The sequence below is a fragment of the Artibeus jamaicensis genome, unplaced genomic scaffold, assembly GCF_021234435.1.
Source record: "Artibeus jamaicensis isolate MK-2021 breed Jamaican fruit bat unplaced genomic scaffold, CSHL_Jam_final contig_233, whole genome shotgun sequence".
Classification (NCBI taxonomy): Eukaryota; Metazoa; Chordata; class Mammalia; order Chiroptera; family Phyllostomidae; genus Artibeus; species Artibeus jamaicensis.
Genome location: NW_026521486.1, coordinates 42,074,449 through 42,098,025, shown reverse-complemented (window position 1 = coordinate 42,098,025; position 23,577 = coordinate 42,074,449). Strand labels below are relative to the sequence as shown.

The following is a 23,577-nucleotide window of genomic DNA, read 5'->3' as shown; positions in this document are numbered from 1 at the left end:
TATATCAGGTGAATTTTGTTGGGGAACTAGATATACATGTCAGGAGGGCAGAAAAATGTCCGGGTCAGAGTTCAGTGACTGTAATAAAAAAAAGAGGTCCGAAGACTAAACCCTGATTGCTCCAATGTTAGAAGTTCATGGAGTTAGGAGGAGAATGAGAGTGGTGTAGGAGGGCATAAAAAAGTGTGGATTCCATATGGGAAGCCCAGACAGAATCATGGGAGAGGGAGGAATCAACTGTGGGAACAGCTGTTGGTGGATCAGGAAAAATAAAACTGAGAACTGAGCAACAGCTTTAGCAAATGGACATCATCAATAATCATAAAAACATAATAATAATCATAATAATCCTTGGGGATAAGGATCAAAGCAGATTGTATTTAAGAGAGAAAAAATGGAGACACCATTTTGTTAGAGCGTATAGACAAACCTGTCAAGATTTTTATTACTTGCTTGAGGGGAGACAAGAAGAAGAAAATGGAATAGTTAACAAAGATTTTAAAGAAGGGAGAAACAGAGACGCTATACACTGTCAGGAATGACCTAGTGAAGAGAAAACATTGCTTATGGTGTAAGGAGTGGGCACTTCTGGGACAATAACACTAAGTAAGGAAAAGGGCAGAATCTAGTACAGAGGTCGGGGAGAGTTGGCCTTGGGGAGCAACTTAACTTATAGTAATGAGATATAGGTAGAGATGCAGGTATCAGGTAGACATGGGGTGGGAGAGGTGAAGGTTCTAATAATATTACTTCCATTTTCCCTGTAAAATGGAAACCCAAGTCATCAGCTGAGAGCAAGGTTGAAGGAGGAGGTGTTACATGTGGGAAGGGAGTCATGAAAGTGTGAAGTGTTCACCTGAGAGAGTGGGAGAGTAAGTGAACCTGGAAAAACGCTGGGTAACCTCAAGGATTCAGTAAAAGTTAATGGTAAATTATTTAAAATGAATTAATCAGTATGGTAGTATTTATCTTAGGTCATATTCAAGTTCCTAGGTTTGGGCAGTGAGAGGCAGAGAGCTAGGCTTTTCCAGGGTTAAAAAGTAGTAAGACAAAGTGGGGAGATGAGCGAGTGGAGGGGCCTTAGAGGGGATGATAATGAGAATGATTGGTCACAGATATATGTAACTAACCCATGTGTGTGACTTAATTAGACATATGACAAATAGTTCATGGTTTCCCTCTTCTTTCTTTTTTTTTTTCAGTAGGGGAGAATGTGAACCCAGTCCCCCACTACCACTAATCATGCAGTTTGAGTGGAAATCTTGGGGCTCAACACAACCAGAGTGCAATGGATAAGCCTCGCCCAGGGGAAACCACCTTCATGACCATGGTATCTCCGGGCCAGGTAAGTATGCAATATTCATGGTTTTCATAAGGTAATATATCTATCACAGTTACTGAATCATTAATTTCTATATACTAGTTTTTCAAGTATGGAAATGGCTATAAATAGAATATTCATAAAATTTACTAAAAATTAAGACAATATGTCTACCTTGAACATAAATTCTTGCCTGGTGTCTATCCTTCCCTCTGATGTTCTCAGCCTCACACTCGTATGTGCCTTCATCTTCTAGCTGGATGTTGAAGATCTTGAGCACAGCCCCAGAGGAGCTGACCTCAGCAGTGCTCGGCATTGGTTCCAGGACCTTCCTCCACCGGATATCAGGAACAGGACTTCAAACAGAAGACGCGAGAGCTAAGGGTCCACAATGCTTAAGAGGCCATCTTATGTTTAGAGCTAAACATTTACCATATTTTTGCCATGTATAATGTGCTTCCATGTATAATGAGCACCCACGTTTTCAGCCCAAACTTTCAGGAAAAGAATCTTTCATTTTAATGTTTTAATTAAATTATTTATTTATTTATTTATATTTAGAAACAAAACCAGTTATCATGTTACAGGGTATTAGTTTGCATACAGTTATCATTTATTGTTTTCTATAGTTACAGTTTAACACATGCACATAAATAAAAGAATTAAAAACATTTACATCAATATGGAATTAGTACTACCCATGGATAATGTGCATCATTATTTTCCCTCAAAAATTTGGGCAAGAAAGTCCTCATTATGCAAGGCAAGTATAGTACATCATTTATTTCCAAAAGCAGTACAAAAATTAATGCATTTCTACATACCTTAATGAAACAGGTACTTACTTGCCAAGAGCAAAACACTCTAAAGTAACATTTTGGCCCATCAATGCATATATGTCCTTGAACTGAACTACAATATCAGCAGGATATGGTTTTGTTGTCCCTAATATTAATAAAAATGAAAACATCAATGAATTAATAAGCAGAACCTTTTTAATACTGTGCTTTTTTTATAGGATTAGAATTGGTTCAATATACATGGCTTTTCTCTGCACAGGTCTTGAATGTATAGGTCACAATGTATATAGGTTTACTTGTTTATGCATATTACATATAAAATATGCATTTTATCAAGAATTTTCATTCCTGTTGCCTCATTTTTAGAGCTGCATAAATACATCTGACTCAACTCACTAAAAAAATTCAGTAATTCTTGAGGGAGCATCAAACATATGTCAAACATTGTGCCAGAAACTATATGAGACTTAGGAAGAAAAGGAAAGAGGAAAGAAAATGAAGAAGAAGGGAAAAGGAGAAGAAAAGAAAGAAGAAATGAGGGGAAAAGGAGAAAAAATTGTCCATGGAGAATAAGGCAAAGGAGAAATAATTTGAAAATAGGAGAGGAAAGAGCAAAAAAATGTTCCTATTTAGATATAACTGTGCTCATTGATATAGTTACTTCATTTAATTTATATAACATCAATTCTAGAAGATGTATTATTCCCTTACTAAGGAAGAAATAAGTGCAGAAAGGCTGAGTACATTGTTTAGCATCACACGTGAGTGTGTGCTTTACACTGTATGATGCCAAGGAGACAGAGATGCACAGTGACGTGAAATATAAGCTGAAATAAAAATAAATGATCTAAAAAAGGTAAAAGCCAAGAAAGGTGATTGGAAGCATGGTAAGTGGCTATGGGAATTTCAGGTAAGAAAGGCTTTTGAACTGGACTAGTCTGGATTGAGGAAATAACATATTATGACAAAGTTTCAGACATATGTAGGAAGTTTTTTTTTAAGTCCAGCAATTCATATGATGTTGAGGTATACAGAGTTGAAGATGAGCTTCAATCTACAAACTCAAAGGCTTGTAACTCTGATATTAAATATTCTAAAAGTAATTTTTCCAGTGGTAATTACCAATGGGTTTTGGTAAGAGTAGTAATATGAATCTTACCTTTGGTTTAGGTAGACATATTGCTGGCAGTTTTAAAGGATGGAGCATGGAGAAGAGAAACACAGAGTAGAGTCAGAGGTCTAGAGGAGGTTGTTTCATAAAGTCAGATAAAAGCAGATGAGGGTCTGAGCTAGAGCAGTGACAAGGGGGGCAGAAAGGGTAGAACAGATACAAATGAAGTTTTGGAAGCAGAATCAAGAGGACTGCCCCTTGGATCAATGTTTTATCAAGGTGTAGATCACATTTCCAGTTCATGAGAATCATCTAGGATGCTGGGAGACCCTGCAGATTCCTGGGTCACAGCCCAGGCCCGCTGGATCAGCATCTTTGGGTCCCACATTTCCTCAAACTTCCCAAGTATTTATGTACTAATCGAGAACCACTGAGTTCACTGTCCTTCAGATGAGGGGAGGGAAGGAGTTGATTAAAAACGTTACCATGAGGTAGCGGAAATACAGTGAAATTGCTAAATGAGATAAGAACACCAGAAGAGGTTTCGAGGGAACGTAGGTGTGTTTGGAACTTTTTTTGCTGAATGTCTTTGAAAAACTTCTGTGTGAAAAATCCAGGACCTTAAGAATTAAAGACTCTAAACACATGGGAAAGTTTGGGAGATGTAAATTGGGAGCCATCTGCACGGGGCTACTGTTGAAAGGTGTAAATGAGAGAAAATGTCTAGAAAAAAAGATTAGAATGAAACACAAGAAAGAGGAGGATGCGGTGAAGGATACTGCATAGAATTTGTCAAGGAGGCAAGTGAGAGTTGAAGAAAGAGAGGAAGGTGTCAGAGAAATCAGGCAAAGGGAGAGTTTGAGAGAGGCTGATGTGACTGACCGTGTCACAGTTCATACAGAATCAGCCTGAAAAGCTGCCTTTGGATTTAGCAAATAAAAAGTTGTTTTGATTACTCAAGATTGCTCGCAATGAATACAAAAGGATATGTGAATGAGGGGAAAGAATGGAGGAGGGTTTGAACATTCAGAAAAGGAAATGGGAGGGAGGTGGGGAGCAAGGGGTGGGGGAGGCTGGGATGGGAAAAATAGACAAAAAACTGTACTTGAAAAATAACTAAATAAAAATTAAAAAGAAATTAATTGATGTCATGAAATCCCTAAAGTCAAATGGGATATGAATGAGGGCAACTGGAGGGATTAGCTTAAACAGAAGGAGAAATACTTCTCCCAACAAGTTAAAAAGTAAGAACTACATAGAAGCTACATTTCTGGGGAAGAGTAAGAAAGAAAATTAAAGGAGTTTGTATTTCATGGCTCTTTTTAACTCTGTGAAGTAGTGTGTGAGAGTATCTACTATGGAAGGGAAAAAAAGAGTTCTATAGAAAATAACTTCATAGGGTGATCTGATCACAGATTCCTAACTGGGCAGATCATGGTGAATGATCATGCCTCAGGCCTAAAACTTCTTTAGTGAGGGGTTTTTAAGCCAGCCCCATCCATCATTCTTGGGCATTTAGGTTAACAAACCTTTGAGACATTAGAAGTAATACCCCTGGAAGGCTTAACCACTCTTAAGAAAGCAAATAACCTCTTTATCCTGTAATCCAGTCTCTGCCTTGCTTCCTCCCACCTTCCTGTAATCTTCGTTATGGTCTCTCCTTAATCTCAAATGTAGAAAAGAAACTTGAAAACTGTTCTTTTCTGGAGCATTTGAAATCTTGTCCCCAGCATATGTAGTCATTTTGGCTCAAGTAAAATGTTAAAAAAATTCTCTGCAGGTTTGGATATCTCTTACGTTAATACTACTATGATTAAATACCAACCACAGGACCACTATCTTGAGGAGAGTAATAAAAATGGAATCGCAGTGACGTGCTGACAATTTCTCCATTATTGTACCCTACTTAAGGGTAGAGGCAGAAAACAAACCTAAATCTGTCAACAAAGAACCCCGTAACTCTTCAGAAACTTGAACTCTGTGATATGAGTATAGCAGCATGACAGATAAAAACAATGTGAAGTAAGTAAATATATTGCAATCTGATCTTCTCAAGAGGTGGTATATTTAAACAAGAAAAGTAGTTTAATTGGAGCCTGGGAAAAAGTCAAGTATGTCAGTGGTTATTGTTTATGGTGCCACAGTAGTAATACATATGCTAATTACTTATATCAGAAAAGCAATCCATATACTGATTTGCTTCATGTAAATAGTTCCTTAAAAACATCAAATCAATCCAACAGCCTTTCCCCCCTAATTATGTAATGATATAGTTTTAATCTAATTATTTGTTCTCTTTCATGAACTTCATAAGAAGAGGGGATGGCCATGAAAATAAGCAGATGCCAATGATTCTTTTTGTAATTAATTAATTAATTCCCCTTGTAACTCGTTAATTCTTTCTGGATCTCCTGAGGACTGGCAAAACTGATGAGTACTGAACAATGAAACATGTTCTCTTGCAGGGGCATCATGACTCATACATGTTCTAGCATGTGCTACAAGTCCCAAGCAAGTGCCGAAACATTTTTTTCTCATCAGAATGGGATGAGTGCAGTGTTTGATGAGTTCTGAAGCCAAGGAGTACCAAGGTATGCCTGTGTTGGTATTTGGCTAATGAATCAGTCTTTTGCATTCCCTGAGCTAGAGGCAACCAGTCCAGGCTCTGCCATCTAAGGGCACTTTTATGATGTAAATCACCTCCATTGAAAAAGCAAGGAAAGATGCACACTGAAAAAGAGCACATCCTCTCTTTGCCCTGACTGTGCAGATAGTTCATCTCCCCACAGGACCTTCATTTTCATTACTGCAAGGATTCCACAAGCAGAAAACCTTGCAAAAACAATATAACAAATAAAATACTTACGTTCGGGTAGTGGAATGAGTGGGATAAATTTGCTGAATACACTCTTTGTAATAGAAGGACTGGATACAAAGCAGGAATAATTGCCTCTGTCTGACGCTTCAACGTTGGCAATGTAGAGATTGCCATTCGTCTGAGACACAAATCTCCGTTTATCCATTGTGATAAATACAGGGAATTCATTCAGAAGCCAGCGGTAGCTAAGATCATCTAGAAGAAAAAACATTGTCTACTAAATATTAAGTTCTTCTCCAAAAACAAAGACTTTGTTTTTTTCGTAATAAGCTAGACCATCACCAAATCTAGGCTACCATAGAGCATATGTTGGAAGTAGGCCAAGACAAACAGTGCCAATTTTCTAAAAGCTACCATTGTTCGAGTGAATATAAGCATGATGCTAAGCAATTATACCTCTCTCAATTATTTTATGGACTACTAATATTCTTCTATTCCACTAATGAACTAAATGAAACTCAGAGACATTAAATGTCTTGCTTAGAATTGCACAACTATTAAATAAAACTGGGATTTTAGAATCCAGGTCTGATAATTCAAAGCCCATGACCCATTTTTCTTACTGCATTTTAACAGTAAAATCAATATCACTAACCATATTGTGGTTATATATATATATATGTACATATATATATATACTCCTATTCTAAATTATAGATTTATACATGAGTTTATATAACCTATTCTGGCCACATTAAAAGTAAAAAACCACACAGAGAAATGCATGCTACTGGTTTTCCTAAATATTAGGAAGTCTAACATATGGTAACTGAACCACAGAAAATTCCGTTGGCTGAACATACTGGCTGGTGTGGCCAAAAGTTGAATTTCCTCATTAATTTGCTGCTTTGCATACAGCTTTCTATTCCTATCTCCCTTTCCTGCTTTGTGGATGACTCCCCAGGAGTCATGCACTGTTGTAATGCACAGGAGGGAACTATGGGCATTGCATGCTTCTCAGTCACAAAAAATTGGTTTCCTAAGACATTGTGACCATGTGAGGACACCTGCCACCAGGAAGATTGTAAGAGGGGATCTCCTAGGTCAGGTTGGATAGGTCTTTAGATGTGAAATGGTGGAAGGCCAAGATCTTTAAAAAATAAAATAATTATGTCTCACAACCCCTTTGCTTTAGGGAATTCAGGTGACAGGTACAGCTGTCAAAGGAAAGAGCTGACTGTGAAATACTAGAATAATTTCTTGAGAATAATAATCCAGGGTAGTCTGTTTAGATTAGCTTTGTGATTTTCTCCTACTAATTTACAATATCAGGGAAGTAAATGAAGATGATTACATTATTCTTGTTTTAATCTTAATTTTTAATGATAAAAGCAGTACACTTGTATTGTCAAAATAAATAGAAAATACAGATAAAGTTAAAAGAGAAAGAATATTAAACTCTCATAATTTTCTAACTTAGAGTTACTGTTAGCATATATCTTTTTGGACATTTATATCTGTTAATAATTCTATTATTTTAAGAGTTATCCTTATGCTGATTCATGTCAGTATCAACCTAAGTCTTAGACTGTAGAACAATTGGTCTGGCTGATTTAATGCCCGATGTGGACTCTCCACTTTACTTCTTTAATACACACTGAGGACCCTCTAGGTGCTACTAAACAAGGCAGATGTGGTCTTTGCCCCTGTGGGACTTGTACCATCAACACATGCAAATTCACCTAAGAAAACTTAGCCTGTTCACAAGTCATTTACCTGGACAAGATAATCATTGCAATACATTAGAAGCTGTCATTCCTCATGAAAACAAAGGTAGGAATTGCTGTTGCCATTTTTTAAACAGGGCCACTGAGGTTTTGCCAGGTTGATTGAATAGCCCAAGGCCATACAGCTATAGGGAGGGAGGCAGATGGGATTTTGTAACCTCCCTCTCCAGCACACCACTCCCCAAACCACTGCAAGGCTGGTGTGGTAGCTGCCCTGCCTCTCTCCAACCTCGGCATAAGGCTTATTTTTGGCAGTCAAGAGCTAGGTTCTGACTGAGTTCTCACAGGGACTCAGTGAACTATCTTTTTATCTGCCTTCCCTTGACCCATGTTGGTAAAATGAACCATCTCTGAAAAAGTCAACACATGTTTTATTCTTAGTACTATTGAATGGCTTAAATAATAAATTACTATAAAATTATTTGTTTAGGAAGAGTAAGTGTGAGCACCTCTTTTAGAAATGTTGCTTTTTTTTAAAAAATCAATGTCTGCGATTAGTTTCCTTTTCTTCCAGAGAGTGAGGACTAAATTCCAGGAGAGATTTCTCTGGGGCAACTACAGGGCACTTGGTTAGTGTCAGTGCATTACTTGTCAATATGTCACTTAACTAACCTTGCCAAATAATGCATGTTTCTCCTTGAAATACATCTGAAGTACTTTAGTGTTCCCTGGAGGAATAATTTACAAACTTTCTGGAAGGAGTGTGTACTTTCTTTTTTAATTAAACTCAATAGAACAGAATTTACCTATGCCAATGAAATCACTATAGCTTCTAATTAGTGCTTTGATACCCATAGTACACTATACATTAAACTCATGTAGAAAGAAATGTGCACCAACTTATACTGCAGCTTGTATAGTCTCTACTGTGCTCTCCCGTTCCTGTCTGCTGACCTTTTTATTTTACTGGCTTCTTTAAATTAATGTTCAACATGTCAGAAATTATTTTTTCAAGAGTATTCTTTCTTATTCATTAAAAAAAATCACACCTATGTCTATTATTAGGTATTCTGTATTTTGTCAACAGTATCTACCCTTTGAATAATGAACATTTTTCTGTATTCTCTCTCAATATACATGTATGTGATTTATATTTTGTGAGATGTGTTAACTCAATTTATGATGGTAATACTGAAAGATAATCAGTCAGAAATAAAGCATTACATTTTCATTTTTCTAGGATTGAGGAGTTTCAGAAGTCGAACACATTCATGAGTTATTGATTGCTACAATAAAAACACAATCTTAACAGGTAAATATACCTTCTACTGAAATTGTAAACACTACACACCCATCAATTAATGAACACATTTATTTACTTTTTCACTCCCTCATTTTTCAAATATTTGTTGAGCACTTACTACTCTCTTCCAGGTACAAGGTAATCAGTTGTATATCAAATGTTTTAAATTAAATATACAACTATAATGATATGCTTATGTATAATTATTCTTAATAAATGAGTAAACTAGACCAAATCAGAGTTTTCCCCTTTGCAAGAAACAGTAGGACGCCCAAAATCTATAGAAAAATATAATGGTTGTGAAAGTTGAAGCTTTGCTCCTGGATCTTTTTCCTATGTATAAATGACAGAGACAACATTTATATATTGTGAATAAATAATTTTTGGTGTAGTAATAATAAATAATTTTGGTGTAGTAATAGAAAAGGTGCATCTTATAGTCTGAAAAATATGGTAGTCCCTTAGGTAACCACAGGCAGTCCTGTGGCCTTGAAAACAATGTATAGAATAATGAATCAGAAAGTGATACTCCCAGCTCAAACAACGCCACTAGGCACCACACTCACAGAGAACTCCGAACTTTTGACAGCTCCATTTGAAAGTTTACAAGGCATCTTACACTTAACATGTCCACACCCATTTCTCCATGAAATGGAGACTCCATTCTCTTTAGAACTCATGACAAGAATTTTGGTGCCAACCTTGACTCTTGTGTTTCTCTCATATCTTACATAAAGTCTACCAGCCAGTCCTCTTGGCCTTTCTTTCAAAATCTATCTTTAATTTTAACCACTTCTTCCCACCTTCACTACTACTACCATATGTTGCCCTCCAACACAAATGTCAAAATAAAAGTCAACGCAATTGCTATGAATTATAGGGTCCTATGTGAAATAGCCCTTGTATCTCTCTGATTTCATTTCTTACTACCCATTATCTTAATCACTCTATTTCAGCCACCCTGGCTTATTTGTTCTTCCTCCACAGTTCCATTTCAGGCTTTTGTCCTTGTTGTGGTATACGCCTGGCATGTTCGTCCCCCAGACATCTGCAATGTTAACCTTAATTCAAAGTTACCTTCTCAGTAACTGCATCAGTAACAAGCCTTTACATAAATTTGGCCATCCCCTCAATACTTTCTCTCCCACATTCCCTGCATAATTTTTTCTCCCTAGAGCTTATTTATTAATATCTAACATGTTATATCTTTTAACTATTTATCTTATCTATGTTTTTCTCTCCCTGTAGAAGTTCGAAGAGTGGGGAACTTTTCCTGTTTTGTCCACTGAGGTATTCCTGTTGCATAAACAGTGTCTTATACTAAACAAGTGCTCACAAGAGATTGTTGAGTGAATAAGTGATTGAATGAAGCCCATTCTTCCAGTGCTGATTATGGTCATTGGCTATTTATGATCATTTACTCTGTACAAAATACAATAAAGATGAGGAAACTTTTTTCATGGTTTTCACAGTTCTTCAAAGAAAAAAACTTCTCTCATTGAAAGGTGTTACATTTTGAATCTATATATTTCTCCTATATTTATTAATTAGTAGTCTTTCTTATAGTTATTAGAAAGACAATTACCAATATTTGATATATAAATAATTGGAATTTATGCATAATTGGAATAGAGCATATATAGCAGATTAATATATTCCATACAAAATGATTTATAACAGCCTATTATGATTCATTCTTTATGAAAATATTTATGGCATAAATGAACATTTAAAAAGTTAAATTTATGCAAAAAGTTAAATTTATGGCATAATAATAGAACTGTAAAAATACAAAACACACAAAACAGTTTGTCAGTGTAAAAAAGTAATATTTATATTTTATTTCAAGAGATATTTAATAAATATAAGTGAAAATTATTGAAAATACATGAAGTATTCATTTTTTAATTAGCACTTTTGCAGCTTTTATTTCAGCCATATTAAATTACTGAAAACATGTATTCAAATATTGAATCTTGTAACAGATGACACTTAATTTACCACCTTTCTAAATTGGATGCAGATTGGTGCTTTTAATGAGATTAATTTTATCATGTATTTATCTCTTTCTTGTGTTTAATTATAGTTCACAGTACATTTTAGATGTTAAATTATTAATAAAATGATTGATTATATATCACTCATCAGTACCATTCTAATTCAGGAATAATGTGAAGAAAATATATCATATTTTCTCCAGTGTAACAGAAATACTAATGGGAACATTATCCGAAATACATATTGTTGATAAACTAAAATGATCATAGATATATACTGTTTGATATATCTATGCTAGTGTGATACCACAGCCCATCTGAAGGACTGACTCTGTTTCTTGGCTTTTCTGGCTGGACACCTGTCCTCTTTGGAATTAGGGCCAAATGATTAAAGAGCCAAAGGACAATATACCTGTAACTTCTAGTACATGGTACATTAGGTTACGCAAACATTGAGTCTAATTTAACTAGGAGTGTACCATTATTGTTAAGAAGATAAAAACTTCCACCCCACAGAGGCTTATAGTCATAGAGGGACTACGGTTACCTGGAAAATGGTATGGAGGGTCACAGAGAAGCACCATTCCTTTCCCTTCTTTCACTCTGACCTCAGGACGTTCCTCAGGTGGGAAAGGGTCAAGATCTAATTATGAAACAAGAAGGAAACATTCACTATCTGGTCCATAGAAAGAGATATTCACTAAAGCTTACCTTTCAGCTACTAATTCACTTCCAATACGATTCTTCTCGGGTAGTTTGGTAGAACCTATCAAAGTCAATTCCCAATGTTTACGTTCTGGATTTACATACGTGACACAAGAATTCTGTGGGGAACTTAAGCTTTTGGATATTGGTAGCAGCCTACATAACTCCTCTGACCACCCTGAAGATTACAGATATGCTAAACTTTTGCTTCACACTTAGGAATAATCTCATTAAGGATATTTGAAAATAAAAGGGGCACAGACAAAGCCAGGGATTAACCAAAGAAAGTAAGTAAAGACAAATAACAAAGACATGGGCTCATTTGTATTTTCCTTCCTGAGGGAAGAATTGGGCAAAAGGCAGATCCTAGTTGAGGAACATGAAGGTCACCAATCTTGTGTTCCTTTACAAACTCTGCATTTTCCTCAATTCTCATTTCCTTTACTCCTTCCTGTGTATTTTGAACTTCTATTTGGCTTGGTTTTTCAATACTTTATTGGATTTTTCATTTGTTTTACTGGGGTTCATCTTTTCTGTTCTGCCTCATCTCCTGTTTGTTATCTGTCATCAGCACCCAACTTATAAAATCTAATTGTTATTTCTCTTTTTTTTCCTGAGAACACTGAATGTCTACATTTCTAGACCTAATGCTTCACTTGAATGCCATTCCTGTCCTCAAACACTTAGAGAACATTTCAACATGGATAACTTATGTTACCTTAACCTCTGAATGTGAAACAACCAACCTTAAATGCTTTAAATGCTTCCAACCAACCTTGAAATTGATTTTATTCTCTCCCATTCCATTTTTCAAGAGAACAGAATAGTCTACGGCCATAACACCCTGAACGCACCCGATCTCGTCTGATCTCGGAAGCTAAGCAGGGTCGGGCCTGGTTAGTACTTGGATAGGAGAAGAGAACAGAATATTTCTGCCCTTTAACTAGACTTTCAAAGGACATATAAGTACACACCATGGGTACAGACCACAGTGTGGTGATGGCCAGAGGAAAGGGGGAGAGGAGGCTTGAAGGAGGATGGCAAAGGGGAAAAGATGGGGATATTCGTAATAGAGTCAACAATAAATACAAAGAAAAAATATATTTAGTTAGGTCTTTTGTTCAGGGCAATGCAACCTGTCAATTAATGCTTCAAGGATTGTTCATTACTCACAGTCCTGCTACCACACTGGTTTAACTTGACTCTGCCTCCTGACCCTGTCTGTTCGCTGCCTCCTGGTAATCACTACCACATGGGCCCTCTCAAATGTCATTGCCATCCTATAACCAATTTTGCAAAAAGATTTACATGCTGACTTATAAAATCACATACTGCAGAACATCTAGTCCAAGTCCTCTCCTAATGTACAATATTACTTCAGAACAACCTCTAACTTTTAGTTTGGCACAGTGTTTCTCAAAATATTTTTTATTATTGCCTCTGAAAGGACGCATTGTATTTAATTTAAACTTAAAATAAAACAGTAATTAAATTATAATTTAATTTATTCCTAGTAAAATAAATTAAATATTAAGGGATGAGATTTCTTGCAAGCAGAGTTGAGTTTTGGAGAGTCACCAACCATTATGCTGTAATATCGAGAATGGTTTCTCCCCCCGGCCAGGAACCAGCTTTCACTCCGCTCAGAATGATATCACCTCAATGAGAATGCATTTCCATTGGTGCTAATATTTAGAAACTTATTTAAGATCTTTCAGTATGTGGCCTTAGTTCATTTTCCAATGTTATCTTTCACCGTTTCTTTTTTTTTTTTTAAGATTTATTCATTTATTTTTAGAGGGGAGGACAGAGGACAGAGGGAGAGAAATATCAATGTATGGTTGCCTCTCATGTGTCCCCCTTGGGGCCTGCAACCTAGGTATGTGCCCTGACTGGGAATTGAACTTTGATCCCTTTTCCACTGAGCTACACCAGCCAGGGGTCTTTCACTGTTTCAAGTTCATTTATAATGCCTCTCATGGTGCTTTCCTGTCCTGACATTTTTTCTTCTCTACACAATTAAGGCCTCACTAATCATGTAAGTCCCACCTCATCTATGGAGGCTCCTCTCTTCCGTATTTCTCTTCTTGCTGAACTCTCATGATAGATAACATCTAAGTTTCAAAAAGCACACTTACACTTTTTAAAGTTACAGTTACTTACATCCAAAGCTCAGGGTTGCTTCGGTGCTTCTGACCATCCCATAGTTATTTGATGCTAAGCAGTAGTATACTCCAGCATCTTTCTGTTTGTCAGGGTTGTTGATAACAAGGTTTCCTCCTACCATACTGTACCGATCACTTGTCAGATCGACATCCCCATTATTCATTCTCCACCTAGGATAAAGAGAAGTAAATGTCATTCAAAGGTCACTGTGACCTTCACACTTGTCTAACATTATTCTAAAATAATATGGAGGCAGCTTATTGTGAATTCAGACAATTAAATAGATGACTCAGTGTGGCATTTCTTCATACCCTATAATTGCATATTTTGGACTCATGATTTATAATTCAGTTCATGCATAGAAAGGTTAAAGTGCATGAAATATTTCCTCTTTGTTTCAGGAAGTATCCTAAAGAATATTTTTTGAACTTTCTAGATAAATTTGTTTCTTAGCTTCTATACATGGTTTATAAATGATACCCATCTATGCACTAGTTCAACACATATATGCACAGGCATGGTATTTAAAATATGAAAAGCATTACTCTAACAGAAATTAAGTATAAATAATAAATATGTCAATATGTGATTTTAATATCAGAATAAGTTTTAGCAAAACAAACTAATTGAAATCAGGGTTTTCTCAGCAAATGGCATATCCTAACTATAGAGTTCAATCACGCAAATTGAAAATGATAAAAGTCAGTTGAGTTTTGGTTTCCAAGCCACAAATATAATACTGCAAATATAAGATGTGTTTATAAGGGTTGTGTTGTAAATAAACTGACTGGAAACCAGAATCCAACTTTCTCAGTGAGATGATAGGAAGAATGCATGTGGAAAGTAGTTTTCAATTAAGCCGACCACCTGCTTAATTTTATAATCATCTGCAACAGGGTGTACCCTTAAGGTTCCAGGTCTTCCCCAGGTTATGAGACCATAGCCACAGTCAGATGGCGGGCTGTGGTGGCAGTGCTTGCTGCCTGGCACATTTCTGATTAGGGTCAGAGTCTTGCCAAAAAGGCCTAATGCTTTTAGAATATCTCTGAACAAATGAAATGTTTGGAACATTTTTAGTTTTAATTTTTACACTGTAGGAAACGATTTCAAAGCAAACACACGGGACCTTGCTTTGCATTTTGAAACACTACCAGTTGTAACCCAGTGAAAACCTCCCCCTCTGCCCAGGTGGTGCCATTCCTGTCCCTGCTTGGACCACCCACTGTCAACCTGCTTAGCATTAGCCAAGGCAGTGGGTTTCCCTGTTGGTAAGTTCCAGTTGTTATGTTTCCCCCCACAAATATGTTGATTCTAAATTTTTGGTCTTTGCCTTAACTTCTTCCCAGTGGCTCTGACTCTGCCTTTAATGTCACATAATGATTAAATTTTGCTGGGTTTGGGTAAGCTCATTGGTCTATTTCATTTTCAGAAACATCCACAATATTGTTGTCATTCCTTTCACAAGTGTTAAGTGCAATTTTATTGGGGTCCTTGTTATTTTGGGGGGACAAGGAAAGATAACAAAAACCTTAAGGCTGATAAGTGGAAGGTAAAGTTCCTGTCGTTTCATTCAGGATGTTGCCATGAATAACAAACTATTAGAGAACATGCCACAAATATAAAACTACTATGTGAATGACAAATTGCATGATTACCTAAGTGTGGCCTGCCCTGAATATTAAGTAAAATTTTAAAGCTTCAAATTTCCATCAACAAACTGAATTCTTAGCTATTTTTTTCCTTATTTGCTGTCAATGGCAGATGGTCTTCATAACAAAATGAAACACCTACTTCCCCCTTCTAGCTCCCTAGATTGATGTGTGGATAGGCTGCACTTCTGGCAACTTCTCTACCGTGCAACCTGTGAGAGGGAGTTGGAGACTGTCCATTGAGGGAGTTGCCCATTGAAGTTTGGCTTCTTATTTTTATGTTTTAAGTTTTGGTAAGAACACTTCATGGGACTGGAGGGAGGGGGACATAGGGAGCTGCTAAACAATGTGTATAAAATTGTAGATGTACAAAGTTTTGCTTCTTGGTGCCTTTGTTGCGGGAGAGGGGAGGTAGAGGGGGGTGGCAAGGGGAAGCACCTGTTTCTAGAAACTGTCTGTGACAGTTCTTCTGCTTTGTTGCCTCCTTTCCAGCCTGGAGGCTGATTTGCTAAGGTTCCACATATGAATGTCAAGGACAGAATGTCACAGAACAAGCATCACGGATATAGCTCTTGAGAGACTATTAACCTATCTAGAAAGATGCATACTAGAAAATCACTTGTTTCTTTGAAGTCGTAAACCCTGTGTTTCAGTGATTCACTCACTCTGAAGAAAATCTATTTACTTATTCAGGGCTCAGCTTCCTCTGTTGTAAAATTACAAGCTTAGATTAGATCTTCTCTAGAGCCCCTACTGGTTACAATATGCCATGACCATAAACTCGCTGTGCATAGCTTAAGGGTAAAAATAAGTCTACCCCATCAAATGCATTTGAACCAAATGTGTTATTTATAATTTATAAAATATCTACTTATATTGCACTCCCATGCATGAAATTGAAACAATAAAAATAATTTCAAATGGGGTAGTGATGATGTTTCTAAATTCATATTTTAAGAGTAATTTTTGTAATTATAGCCAGAGGCAAGATAAAATGAGTTCAATTAGAATGAAATGGGAGAAAATGGTATTCTCTTTGATAACAACTTTTTGTAATAATAGAAAGTCATTTTTATATCCAGAAAAAATCCACTATTAAACTCAGCCTACTTTAATTACAACCTTCAGTTAAATCAGATGACATTAACCTACCAGACCCCCAATTTCCCCATCAATTACTTGCTTTGTCTTCATGGAACCATTCCATAGGTGAAATTCAAATCTATTGGTATTTAGTTAATTTTTTAATCTTATTCTTTGCATCAGACTAGAAATTATTAACAACTTTTCAGAACCATCTAAAGCAAAAAAAACCCACTGTTACATTTTAAAGTTATTTTTTATATCATTAATATAAAATATCATTATTCCCCCCAAATAAAATAATGTTTATATAGGTTGTCCAGTAGGTACAGACATTTAAGCAATTTGCTGTGTTGTTTGAAATATAGATCTGAGATTATTGAAAAACATGTTGCTTTCTAGAATTACTTACACAAGCACTTTAAGTGCAGTTAATATGGAAATATTCTCCATTGTCTGTAGGTATAAGTTATCTAGGCCAACACATGCAAGAACATTTTATCCTCAGATGTGCGGGATGTTCACACAGTGTTTTGCATGCTTAGCATGATCTCCATTACACAACTTTTAAATTGATAATGTCAAATGGCACAGGCATTGTCTTTGCAGGAAATAGTAAGTGATTTATTTGCATATATTTAAGAAAAGTACTGCTTATTTGTGCATGAAACAACTTTAAAAAATAACTTGTAAGCCAATGTTTCTGCTATGCTCCTGGACTTTGTAGAAAGCATTATATTATAGCTTTCGCTGCCAGTACAGCGTCATAAATGCTGATCGCTAATCTTTAGTTCACCAGTCCAATCTGAGAGAAGAAGTGAAGTACATTACTTGTAAACTGGGAAGGGGCTGGCTCGTGCCCTACAGTTCAGTGAAACTTTCCCGTCTGGAGATTCCTCTGGATAAATGGTATTAATTGGTTGCTCTTCAAAAATGGGTCCAAATCCTTTGTCTTCCTCAGAAACTATAAGAAAAATAAAAATATTTTACACTGGGCTAGTTTATAAGTGAAAAAAAAACCACTTGAAACATTAAGAAGTTTTTTTGAAAAAAATTCAGTAACACTGAATCTCCATTATATGCAAAAGAAATATTATTTGCTTCCATAATCCTGAGGAAAACATTTAGTTTTTTATTCTAATTCTTTTCTGCCCACCCCTCATTTCTCTCCCAAAGCACTCAGTGTTGCCGTATTTAACTTAAACAAGGCATGTTTTTATTCCTCTGAGCCTTTGCACATGGGTTTTCTTCTTTCTAGAACCACCACCTCACTTTCCTGCTCCTATCAACATTTGTACAGCCCTTTGAGACTTAACCTCAGAGTTAGTTCCTTCAGGAAACCACCTCACTCATCCCAGATTCAGCGGGTCCCCCTCTGTGTTCTATTAAGCTCATGGCACTTAACACACCCTTTGTGTCACTCCTCATACAACTTTCTGTTCCACTGTTGCAAATACTTGAGGACTGGTAATGACATCCATATTCTCGGTATAATACTCACCTTAGCTAGCTGTTTAGCAGTCTGCAACAAAATAGTTGCTTAATAATGTATGAAAAGCAGAATGACTGAATTTCTAGATGCTCCAGGGAAATGAATTTCTTTCCTGGGTCAGTTCTTACTTTTTTGTTTCTTTGTTTTTTCTGAACATGTGACCAGCACTAGTACTTACCAACATCCAGCACCATCAATAAATTTACATAAATATGGGAACTAGCCAATTGGTTTAAAATCTGTCTCAAAAATATACACAATGGAAAGCAGTTGTTTTTGACAGTATATCCTTTCTGGACAGCAAGAGGGCCACCTCACAGTCAGAAGAGAATCACTTAGTGTCTTTCAGGTGGCACAATTTACAGAGCAATACATCCCAAATGAATTAATTCGGATGTGGATGGCTAGGAAGCAGGATGTTCTTCCATAGGATCACTGTAGTGTCTTTGCTAGACCAAAGCTATGGTTCACTTCTCCAATTTATTTTTAATAGAAAGTTTAAGGCCAATGTCATAGAGACATTTTATCTGCGCTAACATCATCCTTGAGGATGAGAGCTTTGCTCCAGTTTCCCTGAACAAGAAGTTTAATACGCCATTTAAATCTTGCTCAGTCATGTTTAACAGTTCCTCTCCAACCTCAGTATTATTCCTCATAAAATGGGGATCATAACAAAATTTACTCATTAGATTACTGTGATAATTATTTTGAGACAATGTGTACCAGTAGTATTCCTGACTTATAGTTAGCAATTAATTCTATTTTTCTTCTCAATGACAAGTGACTTTCACAAGTTCTTGAATGTTCCATATTTCTGAATATTCCACTTCCAACTGTACTTTGTAGAAACAGGGAATTAAACATTTAGGGGATAAAAATATGAAGCTAATTTGCAACACAATATTAAATTTATTTTTCATGTTAGTAAAATATTACATTTAAGATATTTCCCTTTTCCCTTTTTCTAGATCAAAAAGCAGAACAGGACATATTTTATATTACATTAGTGCTTCTGGTGAGCATTATTTTATAAACGTATGTCCCTTGCTTCTCTAAAATCTTCATGCCTGATAAAAATAAAGTGTTCTATTAAGTGGTTTAGCAATTACTCTAAATATTTTACTTTGAGAACATGTCTGGGCCCTTGAAAGATAAATTTCTCATTCACAAGAAGCTTTTGAGTCTCACTGGCATGCTCAGGGTAAACCTCTGAACATAAACTTCATAACTTCCCAAAGGGTATCTGAGGTCACCACTCCGCTAGCTCAAGGAGAGTGCTGAGATGAAGGGAAAAGCTTTCTGGGAGAGTGTAACACAAGGCTCAGCAAACAATCCATTAATGTGAATGTGTTCTCCACCAATAAAAAATGTAGTCACTCACTGATTTTTTTTCTAGAGTCATGAAAAAATTAGATGACAAAATACAATGCTTTGGAAGTGTTAGGGAGCTTAGGGGCCCATGAAATAAAAAACAAACCAACAAACAGGTATCATGTTCTAAACATGTGTTATTTTAAAAATATATGCCCTTTTTCTTAGTGGATAAATTCTTCTGAATAGGAAAAGATTATAAATGGCTTTTCTCAAGCTAATTGAAGATGACACCTAAAATCACGCTTTCTTTTGAACTGCTCTTAATGTGAATTTATTTATTTTCTACAAAATGGCTGTAATCTATCGCAGAAGTAAGTTCATTTCTTACATTTAAACAAAAAGGTTAACAAGAAAGAAAGAAATCACATATGAATACTTGCCGTCAAATTTACAAATGGGAGTGAGCCACAAAAGCTGCAGCTTTCCCCATCCGTTTTCTGTCTCTCCAGTATTATAACCACTTATTTGTAGGCTCTAAAATGGGACTAGCGTACTTTACCTATGTAGAAAGGGTTTGCTATCATCTTGCTATTTTGTATTTTTTTTCTTTGGAAAGTATAATTATGTTCGAGAGGTTTTTTAAATTCATTTTATACCCATTTTGAAACAATTTTATTTCTCATTCTGTAATATGTTATCTCAATCTGTTAGTTATCAAACACAACTTTACATAAGTATATTACAAGCAGAGTCTCAATAACAGTCTCTTAGGAAAAAAGCAGTGAGGACAAAATTTGAACAGAGTCTAATATGGGAGTTTCTATAGTATTTACAATGTTACAAAGCGGCCATGGCCTGGGCAGTGTTACAAGCTCTCTAGAGATGCAGTAAATATTTAAACTGTCTCAAGGCATACTTCTTCCAGACAGCGCAGCCTCTCATCTTCACTGTCGGCTTCCCCCACCGATGAGAGAATAAGGAAAGGAATTCAGGGCTTGGGCTTTAAACAGCCCAGCACTCCAACCCTTCAGGATCATGAATAATAGGCAAACTGCCATAATTTACCATAACTAGAATGAAAAAAGGTCTCAGAACATGCAGCAATCAGTTATTAGAACAAAAACTAGGGTCAGGTTATGACCTAACAGCAGAAATGTTAAGTCCACTAAATTTCCTGTTGCACGGCTTTATCTGCCCAAGAAGAGCCTATTGCATTTCTTGACAGCAATACTGTGTTTTGCATCACTGCCTGGGTATCTTCTGCACAAGCTAAGGAATGTCTGAGGATACAGAAGCTGGAAGAGGCAAGGAAGGGGCCTTCCCATACAGGTATCAGAGGGAGCATGGCCATGATAACACTTTGGTTTTGAACTCCCCGGCTCCAGAGCTGTGAGACCATTTTTTTTTCCCTAAGCCACCCAATTGGTGGGTAGCAGGTCTATGAAGCTAATACATGTATTATACTTGTTATAGAGGTAGTATAAATATTATTAGAAATTAATAACACACAGGTAAACTTTAATGAACTAGCCTTTCCCAAATTAATTTAATGATTATATCCTTTCTAATCTAATACCTTTAACATCCTGCAGAACAACTGTTCTTTAAAATACTGTCCTAACGCAGCCCATATTTTCCCACTTCCTCTCAGATTAGCTCCATTTCTCACATTTGAAATACTTAACTAGTAGCTTAATCATTAAATATCCCTCAATTCCTCAAAGTAGTTCTGAGTGCTTATTATATTTTATTTACACATTGGCTACTTAACTTTTCTTATTCCCTGTTATATGGTAAAGTTTTTAAATCAAGTAACATATTTTACTGATCTTGATAGAGCCGAGAGGTAGTGATGCCCAACTCACAAGGTGGAAAGGAAAATAACTTTGGCGAAATCCAGGCTAAGACTTTTCCTTCCGTGAATCCTCTGACCCACTCTGGCATGAACGTCCTTGGGGCATCATACAAGTTTTCCCAGCGGCTGCTCAGGGATCCTTCCAGAGGGTTAACTCTTCTACAACTAAGCAATGGCTTTTATAAAATACCAGTTCGACTATATTCACTGAACACCTATTATGCTGTCCCTATGCTAGAAGCTATCGTCATGTTCTTTCTTCTTTACTTTTAAGTCCTTACAAGAATCCTGTGACTTTTACATACTGGAAAGTTGAGGTTCACAGAAATTAAATAATTCATACAAGATTGCACGGTGAGCGAATACCAGATTGCAAATGCAGATCCAGGCTGGTCTTAGTCCAGGCTCTATTTTTTCCCACTGTATTTTACTGCCTCTATGTCTGGCAAGAACTGTTCAGCGGTTGAAGTAGAGTCTAAACTCTAACAGGATTGCTAATTTTAGTTGATAATAACAAACAATAATTTTCGCAACATCTTTGGACTCCTAATTAAGCTGGATCTAAGGTTCCAAGTTCATTACCTTTAGTTCTCCCTCTTACAGCAAACCAGAAGCTTTCAAAAACAAGTTAGGGTTTTACGATATTTAAAATGTTTCAAAATCTAGTAACATAGGATTATTACAAAGACTACAGAAAAAAAGGCCACACTGAATATTTTCCACCTGCTGCCAACCTCTAATATTTTTTAACAGGTATGCCTTGGCGCATGGGTGTGCCACAGGAATTTTTAAAACATGCAATACCTGATTATTTAGTCAGGGACACTGACATCTTTTCCCTTAGGTTGTCAAATAATAATGATGACAGCCAACACAATAGTAGCCACCGATGTGAGTGAATAAAAATTATGCCTATATTTTGTCAGATCAGTAAAAAATGAAATAAACTTGTTTTCTCTGCTGCAGAATTTTAGTAATTAGTTTATGTACACCATGAGATGAAAAGGTTGGACATCACTGCTGTGATAACGTATTCGTTTATGTTGTATGAATTCCTTCATTTGGATGATCAAACATGGAGCCTTATGACTCCAGATAAACCATCTCACCAAATGTCCAAGTGATCTACCATTAACCATTTGCCTTTAAGTTTATAGAGCTAGTACTTTAAAGCAAAGATTACATATGATTTATTCAAGGGAAGTTATTTTTAAAAGATACCCTTTCAACAACTTACCTCCATGACCATACCTTCTGTGCCATGTAAACTCTAAAAATGAAAGGAAAACAATTCAGTATTAAAGCAGCTTTTCAAGTTGTGGCTTCAAACATCACTCAAATACTGAGATACTAGTTAATGAAATGAGATTACTGGCTCTTTACCAGTAAGTTAAAGTATCATTATATACTTGTAGATATTTGTCTCTGTATTTTATAGTTGCAGTACTAAAATTTATGGTCAACAAAATTAGTATGAATATTGAGTAATAGTAAGATTATTTTTGTTTAATTCATAAAAATAATACTTAGCCATATAACCCTACCACAAAAAATTTTATTATATTCATAAAATACATATATGCATAGAATTATATGTGTGTATATAATTTCTGTAGTTATATCAATGTCATTAAAATTCATAAGTACTGATGAAATTACTTTTTGTAGATTTTTAAGTCATCATAATAATTAATTCCCAAAATAAAGGAATATTTTATTTTATTAATAATAAATAGGATACAATAAGATATCCATCAGGTCATCATTAAGCAATCAATGAGGATTGTTAATGATAAGATTCATCTATATCTTGAATTAATAGCAACTCAGCAAGTACTTACTGAGTTAAGGAAATTGAGATGAAAGAATTAGAAAAATTAACCTTTAGAAAGCATGCTGTTTCAGAGAGAAATATGATGTACCTCTCCTTTTACATGTTTGTCTTTAAAAAATAGAAACACAGTATTTATTTAATGGAAACTAAAACGTTCTTAACACAGCTTTGTTATCCTTAGTGTGCCTGTACATATTTGGTGGACCATTTTAAAATTGTTTTTATAAGACTGATCAGCCAGCAATAAAAATTAAATTATACTAATACATAAATAAATAACAAACATAACAAAAGCTTAAAATCAAGTACCAATTATTTTATCACTTTTTTTATTTTACTTATGCTAATGAGATCATGTAACTTTATTGTAATGATACAATAAAAATACTATATGATGGTGAG

At 35.8% G+C, this 23,577-nt stretch overlaps 1 protein-coding gene and 1 pseudogene across 3 annotated transcripts in view; both read right to left on the bottom strand.

Annotated features, from left to right (window-relative positions):
- CNTN1 (contactin 1) overlaps nucleotides 1-23,577 on the bottom strand; it is a 313,544-nt gene that overhangs the window by 107,327 nt on the left and 182,640 nt on the right. For all 3 annotated transcript variants that reach the window (XM_053661968.1, XM_053661969.1, XM_037148465.2), the window contains exons 4-10: nucleotides 22,579-22,611; nucleotides 17,512-17,644; nucleotides 13,946-14,118; nucleotides 11,625-11,720; nucleotides 6,099-6,305; nucleotides 2,167-2,266; nucleotides 1,496-1,677 (exon numbers count right to left, since the gene is read on the bottom strand). In XM_053661968.1, the coding sequence (XP_053517943.1) occupies nucleotides 1,496-1,677; nucleotides 2,167-2,266; nucleotides 6,099-6,305; nucleotides 11,625-11,720; nucleotides 13,946-14,118; nucleotides 17,512-17,644; nucleotides 22,579-22,611 (924 nt within the window). The remainder of the gene's footprint in view (nucleotides 1-1,495; nucleotides 1,678-2,166; nucleotides 2,267-6,098; nucleotides 6,306-11,624; nucleotides 11,721-13,945; nucleotides 14,119-17,511; nucleotides 17,645-22,578; nucleotides 22,612-23,577) is intronic.
- Nucleotides 1,203-1,353, bottom strand: LOC119051632 (uncharacterized; annotated as a pseudogene).